The 9,123-nt window shown below is 55.6% G+C and overlaps 1 protein-coding gene and 1 long non-coding RNA gene across 2 annotated transcripts; one reads left to right on the forward strand and one right to left on the reverse strand.

Annotated features, from left to right (window-relative positions):
- Nucleotides 1–338: 338 nt before the first annotated feature.
- LOC125123650 (uncharacterized) lies at nucleotides 339–2,910 on the reverse strand. The gene is made up of 2 exons (XR_007134112.1): nucleotides 2,824–2,910; nucleotides 339–2,778 (listed from the first exon to the last, which is right to left on the reverse strand). It is a non-coding gene; the product is annotated as an uncharacterized LOC125123650 (long non-coding RNA).
- A 470-nt stretch (nucleotides 2,911–3,380) lies between these two features.
- Nucleotides 3,381–7,071, forward strand: LOC125123648 (intestinal-type alkaline phosphatase-like). The gene is made up of 11 exons (XM_047773765.1): nucleotides 3,381–3,472; nucleotides 3,567–3,683; nucleotides 3,799–3,914; nucleotides 4,068–4,242; nucleotides 4,319–4,491; nucleotides 4,765–4,899; nucleotides 4,990–5,062; nucleotides 5,485–5,619; nucleotides 5,709–5,900; nucleotides 6,337–6,453; nucleotides 6,565–7,071. The coding sequence occupies exons 1-11, from the start codon at nucleotides 3,406–3,408 to the stop codon at nucleotides 6,864–6,866; spliced, it is 1,602 nt and encodes a 533-aa protein (XP_047629721.1). The 5' UTR covers nucleotides 3,381–3,405; the 3' UTR covers nucleotides 6,867–7,071.
- Nucleotides 7,072–9,123: the final 2,052 nt, after the last annotated feature.

Here is a 9,123-nt window from a genome sequence, read left to right on the forward strand (position 1 = left end):
AGGGGACAGAGGGAGCTGCAGGGACAGTTCACAGAGGTCAGGAAGGAAGCCCCCACACTGATATTCCTCTGAGAGCAAGAGGGTAACCTGGGTCAGCGTGGGCAGCCGGGGGACAGTAGGACCTGGAAGCTCTGCCCAAGGGGAGGGCAGGCTGGGGAGCCGGGCTGGGCATGGAGATGCTGGTGGCCAGTGCAGATTGGCTCTGGTGGTGAGGAGGCCCGGGTGCTGAGGGGGTCACTGGGGTACACTGGGGTACACTGGGTGGGCAGGGCTGAGAGGAAGGTGTTTTTCCCTTCAGAAGAAAATTATTATTATTATTATTTTTTTTTTTTTTTTGCTTTTTAGGGCCACACCCGTGGCATATGGAGGTTCCCAGGCTAGGGGTTGAATGGGAGCTGCAGCTGCCCACCTACACCACAGTCACAGCAACGCTGGGTCCTTAACCCACTGATCGAGGCCAGTCATCGAACCCACATCCTCATGGATGCTAGTCGGATTCGTTAACTGCTGAACCACGAAGGGAACTCCTGCTTTTTTTAGGGGGGTGCACCCGAGGCATATGGAGGTTCCCAGGCTAGGGGTTGAATTGGAGCTTTAGCTGCCAGCCTACACCACAGCCACAGCAACCCAGGATCCTGGCCGTGTCTGCGAACTAAACTATAGCACAGGGTAACGCCGGGTCTCCGACCCACTGAGCAAGGCCAGGGATCAAACCCGAATCCTCATGGATACCAGTCGGATTCATTTCTGCACCACAACAGGAACTCCAGAATTTCTTTTTCTTTTTTTTTTTTTTGTCTTTTGCCCTTTTAGGGCCACACCCACGGCATATGGAGGGTCCCAGGCTAGGGGTCCAACTGGAGCTGGAGCTGCTGGCCCACGCCACAGCCACGGCAGCGCTAGATCCGAGCCACGTCTGCCACCTAAACCACAGCTCATGGCAACGCCGTGTCCTTAACCCACTGAGCGAGGCCAGGGATTGAACCTGCAACCCTCATGGTTCCTAGTCGGATTGGTTAACCAATGAGCCGTGATGGGAACTCCTGAAATTTCTTAATTGTGGTAAAAAGCACACCATAAAAATTACCGTCTTAGCCATTATTACATGTCCAGATCAGTAGTGTTAGGTATATCTCATTGTTGGCCACAGACCTCCCGAACTTTGCCATCCTGTAAAACTGAAACTCTGTGTCCATTAAACGGCTCCCAAGCCCCTCCCCCCAGCTCCCGCCAGCCACCACCCAGCGTTCTCTGCCTATGGTGTTTGCATGCTTGAGATCCTGGTGTAGGTGGAACCACACAGGACCTGTCCTTTGTGATAGCCTTATTTCACTGAGTATCATGCCCTCAAGGTTCATCCAGGTTGTAGCTTGTGTCTGATTTTCCTTCCTTTTTAAGGCTGAATAATATTCCATTGCATGGCTCTGTCACATTTTGTTTATCCTTCGGCTGCTGTGAACCCTTGAGTTGCCTGCATCTCTTGGCTACAGTGAATAAAGATGCAAACAAATTTAGGCACATAGAAATTATTTCAAGTATCTTCTCTGACCACAATGGCATGAAACTAGAAATCAACCACAGGAAAAGAAATGAGAAAAAAAACCTACTACATGGAGACTAAACAACGGGTCAATGAGGAAATCAAGAAGGAAATTAAAAAATACCTCGAGACAAACAATAATGAAGGCACAACTGCTCAAAATCTATGGGATGCCGCAAAAGCAGTGCTCAGAGGGAAATTCATAGCAAAATGGGCCTTCCTCAAAAAAGAAGAAAGATCTCAAATTGACAACTTAACCCACCACCTAAATGAATTAGAAAAAGAAGAACAAAAAAGACCTAAAGTCAGCAGAAGGAAGAAAATTATAAAGATCAAAGAGGAAATCAATAAAAGAGAGATTCAAAAAACAATAGAGAAAATGAATAAAACCAAGAGCTGGTTCTTTGAAAAGGTAAACAAAATTGACAAACCCCTGGCTAGACTCACTAAGAAGAGGAGAGAAAGAACCCAAATAAACATAATTCGAAATGAAAATGGAGAAATCACAACAGATACTGCAGAAATACAAAAAACCATAAGAGAATACTATGAACAACTGTATGCCAACAAATTTGACAATCTGGAAGAAACGGACAACTTTCTAGACTCTTACTGCCTACGAAAACTGAATCAAGAAGAAACAGACCAACTGAACAGACCGATCACTAGAAATGAAATTGAACATGTCATAAAAACACTCCCTACAAATAAAAGCCCAGGATGGCTTCACAGGCGAATTCTACCAAATGTACAAAGAGGATCTGATGCCCATCCTCCTTAAACTTTTTCAAAAGGTTGAGGAAGAAGGAACACTCCCAAAGACATTCTATGATGCCACCATCACCCTAATTCCAAAACCAGACAAAGATACCATCAAAAAAGAAAACTAGCAGCCAATATCTTTGATGAATGTAGACGCAAAAATTCTCAACAAAATTTTAGCCAACCGAATCCAACAACATATCGAAAAGATTGTACACCGTGACCAGGTAGGGATTCATCCCAGGTTCGCAAGGATGGTTCAACATACGCAAATCAGTCAACGTCATACACAAAAGAGAAGTCAAAAACCACAAGATCATCTCGATAGGCAAGACTAGGCCAGCTCAGTGCTTGGTGATCAGAGACATAGCTGGGGCCCTCACTCTGTGGTCATCACCAGTCCCATCATTTTCCTCTGCAAGGAAACATAGGGTCCAGGCTCCAGGGCACCCCCTCCAGCCCAGTGCCCGCCTCACCTGCCCAGGCTCTAGGGTGCCCCCTCTGCCCAGTGCCCACCTCACCTGGCCAGGCCAAGACTGGAGAGAAGCTGAGTGGGTGGTAGGGCAGCCAGGCCACCCCATATGTCTCTGTATCTGTGGCATCAGGAAGTCAAACTCCGGACCTTGGCCCAGGCTGTGTGCTTCCAACCTCACCTGCCTCAGTACCCAGAACCAACCAGGTCAAAGCTGACTCTTGGCAAATACTCAATAGATGGGGTGAGCGGAGGAGTGATGGTTCTCCCAGGAGGCCTGGTGAGCAGGGGGTTGGGAGCCGCCCCTTCAGGACCTTGGAACTATTGTTCAGGCAAAGGGCACCTGCCCTCCAATCCTCACCCTGCCCTGGGGGGACAGCTGGGACCATCTTGTGATGGGAACACACCTGCCACCTCCCTTCAGGCAATAAGGCTTAAAGTCAGAGGACAGGGCCAGGGGCAGGGTGTGGCTACCTGGTACTCTGGGAGGGACATGGGACTTTTTACAGCAGGGACAAAGTCCTCCCCTGATTTCAGCGTAGGAGCCTGTACGGAGCTGATACCTTGGTGTCCCAGCCTTGCTCCAGGTCCGGCCTCCTGAGGGTCCCGGCCCTCCGCCCCACTGCACAGGATGCAGGGCGGCTGGGTGCTGCTGCTGCTGGGTCTGCGGCTGCCGCTCTCCCTTGGCTTCACCCCAGGTAATGAGGCACCTCCCTGCCGGCCCCCCACCCACACCCCCCTCACAGGGCGCTGCCCCAAGGCTGACCCGGCCTGCACTCTCCCCTTGGCCAGTTGAGGAGGAAGACCCAGCCTTCTGGAACCGCCAGGCAGCCCAGGCCCTGGATGTCGCCAAGAAGCTGCAACCCATCCAGACGGCGGCCAAGAACCTCATTCTCTTCCTGGGGGATGGTGAGTGGGCCAGGCCTGTCCAGCCCCTGGGGCCCCCACAACCCTGGCACCCAAGGCTGCCTGCAGACCCAGGCCAGGCGTGGGGACTCAGGCCTAACACCGTGTGTACCTTCAGGGATGGGGGTGCCCACAGTGACGGCCACTCGGATCCTAAAGGGGCAGATGAATGGCAAGCCGGGACCTGAGACGCCCCTGGCCATGGACCGATTCCCGTACCTGGCTCTGTCCAAGGTAAGGCTGGGTGCCCCTGGGTGGGTGTGGGACCAGGAGCCAGGGCAGAAGGGAAGAGCCCAGGAGGGTTGGGCTCTGAGGTGGGGCCCCGGGGCCGCGAGGATGGATCTAGGCGTCAACCGCAGACAGAGCTGAAGGTGTCTCTGCTCCCAGACATACAACGTGGACAGACAGGTGCCAGACAGCGCAGGCACGGCCACCGCCTACCTCTGCGGGGTCAAGGCCAATATGAAGACGATCGGGGTAAGCGCGGCCGCCCACTATAACCAGTGCAACACGACCCACGGCAACGAGGTCATCTCCGTGATGAACCGGGCCAAGAAAGCAGGTGGGTCTGGGGTCGGGTTGATGGGCAGGGGCGGGCGCAGACCTGAGTGGCCCACCCTGACCTCTGCCACCCTCAGGGAAGTCGGTGGGAGTGGTGACCACCACGAGGGTGCAGCATGCCTCGCCGGCTGGTACCTATGCACACACAGTGAACAGAAATTGGTACTCCGATGCCAACTTGCCTGCCGAGGCACAGGCACAGGGCTGCCAGGACATCGCCACGCAGCTCGTCTACAACATGGACATCGATGTGAGGCGGGAGGGGCCGAGGCGGGGCTGCGCGGGAGGGGGCGGGGCTGCGCGGAGGGGGCGGGACCCACCCCGACACAGTCTCAGGCCACCCCCAGTCCCGGGGCTTGGCAGGGTCTCTGTGGGTCTGGGGTGGGGGGTGGGGGGGCCTGTGCAGAAGGTGCAGGAGGGGGCAGGCCCTTCCCACAGACCTGCTGGGCAGAGCCAGGGGCTGTCTGAGGAGGGAGCAAAGGGCCAGCGGGGCCCAAGCCCACCCCCCCATCTCTGGCTCCAGGTGATCCTGGGTGGAGGCCGCAAGTACATGTTTCCTGAGGGGACCCCGGACCCTGAATACCCAGACGATGCCAGTCAGAACGGAGTTCGGAAGGACAAGCGGAACCTGGTACAGGAGTGGCAGGACAAGTACCAGGTGACAGGGGTTCAGGGGTGCAGGGGGCACAGCAGGGCAGGGCTGCATGGTGTTGGGCTGCGGGCTGAGGCCTGGCTCTGCCCCCTCCAGGGAGCCCGGTATGTGTGGAACCGCAGGACGTTCCTTCAGGCGTCCCAGGACCCCAGCGTAACACACCTCATGGGTAAAGACCCCCCCACCCCCACTGGTGCCCCTGCCTCCTGGTGGTCAGACAGCCAAGCGTGTGCACAAACGTGGGTGCCACCGGCCATTTCCATCCCCAGCTGCTTCTTCTTCTTCTTCTTTTTTTTTTTTTGTCTTTTTGCCATTTCTTGTGCCACTTCTCGCGGCATATGGAGGTTCCAGGCTAGGGGTCCAATCGGAGCTGTAGCCGCCGACCTACGCCAAAGCCACAGCAACACGGGATCCGAGCCGTGTCTGTGACCTACACCACAGCTCACGGCAACGCCGGATCCTTAAACCACTGAGCAAGGGCAGGGATTGAACCCGCAACCTGAGGGTTCCTACTCTGATTCGCTAACCCACTGAGCCACTACGGGAACTCCCATCCCCAGCTTCTGGTCACCTCTGGTCCCCATCCCATAGGCCTCTTTGAGCCGGCAGACATGAAATTTGAGGCCGAGCGAGACGTCAGCATGGACCCCTCCTTGGAGGAGATGACAGAGGTGGCCCTGCAGATGCTGAGCAGGAACCCCCGTGGCTTCTACCTCTTCGTGGAGGGTGAGTGGCAGCCCCTCGCCAAGCACAGGAGGGAGGGGGGCTGTCAGGGAGGGGGTGGCAGCACCCGTGTCCACGTGACCTTCCCGCAGGAGGCCGCATTGACCACGGACACCACGAGGGCATAGCCTACATGGCTCTGACCGAGAGCGTCATGTTTGACACCGCCATTGACAAGGCTGGCCAGCTCACTAGCGAAAAGGACACACTGATCCTGGTCACGGCCGACCACTCTCATGTCTTCTCTTTTGGTGGCTACACACTGCGTGGAAGCTCCGTTTTTGGTAAGACCAGGGAGCGGGCAGGCACTGTTTCCTAAGTTATAAGTCAGAAATCAAGCCAGTTTCCTCATCTAAGGATTAAGTCGATGAACTAGTCAAGAAGTCCTGGCTTGGAGTTGCCATAGTGGTGCAGTGGAAATGAATCCAACTAGGAACCATAAAGTTCTGGGTTTGATCCCTGGCCTCACTCAGTGGGTAAATGATCCAGCATTGCTGTGAGATGCAGTCTAGGTGGCAGATGTGGCTCAGATCCTGCCTTGCTGTGGCTGTGACATTGGCCAGTGGCTACAGGTCCGATTCCAACCCTAGCCTGGGAACCTCCATATGCTGCATGCGCTGCCCTATAAAGCAAAAAAAAAAAAAAAAAAAAGTCCTGGGCTCAGCACACAGGAGGTGGCCACAGACTGCTCAGTGTGACCCCTGGATCTTCTCCCCTCAGGGCTGGCCCCCAGCAAGGCCTTGGATCTCAAGCCATATACCTCCATCCTTTACGGCAACGGCCCGGGCTATGCTCTGAATGGAAGCTCAAGACCCAGCCTCACTGGGAGCGAGATTAGTAAGTGCAGCAGTGGGTGGCTGTCGGGGTTGGGGGAACTGGGTTACGAACTCACTTGGGGAAGGAGGAAGCTACCTCCCAGGCCGCCCTGAACCCCCACCCTCTGGCCAGGCGACCACATGTACCGGCAGCAGGCGGCCGTGCCCCTGGAAAGCGAGACCCACGGCGGCGAGGACGTGGCGGTGTTCGCGCGCGGCCCGCAGGCGCACCTGGTGCACGGCGTGCAAGAGCAGAGCTTCGTGGCGCACGTCATGGCCTTCGCCGCCTGCCTGGAGCCCTACACCGACTGCAACTTGCGGCCGCCAGAAGGTCTTTCCAACGCCGCACACCCCAGGCCGGCCGCCTGCCGGCCTTCGCTGCTGCTGCTGCTGGCGGGGGCACTGCTGCTGCTGCTGATGCCCGCCCTGCACTGACCCCGCCCATCCCAGGCCAAGGCGGCTCCTGCTCCCCTGCCCGGAAGCCACCAGCTCAAGCCCCATCTGGGCTGCCACCTCAAGTGCCCACCCCGCAGTCCCATCTCAGCTGCCACTCTCAGAATCCCCATCCAGGACTCTCAGCCAGACCTCGCCCTCTCAACAATAAAGGAACCTCAGGATCCTCGACGGACCTGGCACCCTGGAGGCTGAGGCTATGATCTTCCTGTGCCACCCATAGTCCTCCTGCCCTTTCCCCAACATAGTGGCCCAGGATCTTGTGCTGTGTCACCTTGGACCCCAGGAAAGGTGGGGGCTCAGACCAACCAGTGTCTCCTCACCACCTGTAACCCTGCCTGAGGACCAGGCAGGCATCATCCCAGAGGCATCCCCAGGACCTGCCAGGATCTGAGGAGGAGGGCGGGGCTTCCTGTCGACCAGGAAGGGACTTGCTGGCCAAGGAGGCTGCTGGGGTCAGGACACCCAGGAGGCCTTTGACACAAGAGGCCTCAGCTGCCCCCCCCCGCCCCCGGAACCCAGAGGGACCATTCCAGAGAGGAGGTGGCGACACAGAAAGGAGAGGAGACCTGTCCTAAGTCCCTCAGCCGCTGTGGTGGTGGCCCCCCCAGTGCCCATTCCAGGCTGGGAGATCCAGGGAGCAGCCAGGCAGGCTGAGGGTCAGGGCAGGTCCCCTCCCTCCTGGGCGGGATAGAGCAGTTGTCAAATAAATGGTTGTACAGTGCGATGGCGGTAGTGATGTGTTCTAGAAAGAAAAATCATGAGTGCGTGGGGGCGTGCGTGGGGGCGCGGGGTGTGTGTCCGCATGGGGGCGGGGATAACCGGGCTCGGGTCAGGGAGGGGCCGCCTGGGGAGCAGACAGTTGGGCAAAGACGAAAGAAGTGAGGGCTTGAGCAAAGCAGGAGGAACAGGGGTGCAGGGCCCCTGGGGCCGCAGTCAGCAAACTCAGGTGAGTCTGGAGCTGGATCGGTGCCGGGGGTGGGCGGGGGGGGGGGGGGGCAGGTGAGGGAGGTCAGAGTTGAGGGATTAAGAGGAGGCCTGGGGGAAGAGGGGGGGCTTTGAACTTGATCGGCCTAATGGGACCTGACTCTTAGAGAAGCTCAGGCTGTCTCCTGAGGGAAGCTGCGTCTATTCTGTTTGGGGTTTTTTTTTGCTAGTGGGGGAGGTGCAGGGCAGGGGAAACCAGAGAGGAAGCGCAGCCTCCGGACACTGCTGATCTCTGTCTGAATCAGTCCTGTGCCCCCGCGGCAGTATAGCGACACTTACTGTCTCTCTAACCCACCCGAAAGGGAACATTTCATAAAGGCTTCTGTGTTTTTATAAAGGTGAGGTCAGTCATGCTTACCAATAAATTTTCCAAAATTACACACTGCTTTGCACATTTACAACGCGCCACAACGGGAACTCCTGAATTGTACACTTTTAAAAGGGTGAATTTTGGAATCCCCACTGTGGCAAAGTGGGTTAAAAATCCGACGGCTGTGGCTCAGAGGCTCGATCTCCAGCCCAGTGCAGTGGGTTAAAGGATCTGGTGTTGCCGCAGCTGTCCTGGAACTTCCATAAGCTTCGGGTGCAGCCATTTAAGAAAAGAAAAAAAAAAAAGGTGAATTTTGTGGAATGTAAATTAAACCTAAATTACAAAAGCAGTTTCTGTTTTCTAGGAGGGTTTTTTTGTTTGTTTCTCGCTCACTCTCTCTCTCTCTCTTTTTTTTTTTTTTGGCTGCCCCAAGGCATATGGAGTTCCCAGGCCAAGGATCAGATCTAAGCTACAGTTGTGACCTAAGCCGCAGCTTTGGCAATGCTGGGTCCTTAACCCACTGTGCCTGTGCTGGGCCGGGGACTGAACCTGCATCCCAGCTTTCCCAAGACACCCCTGAGCCTGTTGTACCAAAGTAGGAACTCCCCCAAGTTGGTTTTTTTTAAATTCTCGGATTTTAAGCTTTTTTATTTTTAATTACTTTATTTTATTTTATTTATTGTCTTTTTTAGGGCTACACCTGTGGCATAGGGAGGTTTCCAGGCAAGAGGTTGAATCGGAGCTATAGCCACCAGCCTACACCACAGCCACAGCAACATGGAATCTAAGCCATGCCTGTGATCTACACCAGAGTTCATGGCAACGCTGGATCCTTAACCCACTGAACGAGGTCAGGGATCAAACCCGAATCCTCATGAACACTAGGGTTCGTTAACCACTGAGTCACAACGGGAACTCCCTCCCCAAGTTTGTTCTTTTTGT

Source organism: Phacochoerus africanus, chromosome 3, assembly GCF_016906955.1.
Source record: "Phacochoerus africanus isolate WHEZ1 chromosome 3, ROS_Pafr_v1, whole genome shotgun sequence".
Classification (NCBI taxonomy): domain Eukaryota; kingdom Metazoa; phylum Chordata; class Mammalia; order Artiodactyla; family Suidae; genus Phacochoerus; species Phacochoerus africanus.

Excerpts from the sequence above, each read along its gene's own strand:
- LOC125123648 (XM_047773765.1), top strand. The coding sequence starts at position 3,406 with ATGCAGGGCGGCTGGGTGCTGCTGCTGCTGGGTCTGCGGCTGCCGCTC. Across the intron at positions 3,915-4,067 it reads CGTACCTGGCTCTGTCCAAG|ACATACAACGTGGACAGACA; the intron begins GTAAGGCTGGGT and ends CTCTGCTCCCAG. Across the intron at positions 6,454-6,564 it reads CCTCACTGGGAGCGAGATTA|GCGACCACATGTACCGGCAG; the intron begins GTAAGTGCAGCA and ends CCCTCTGGCCAG.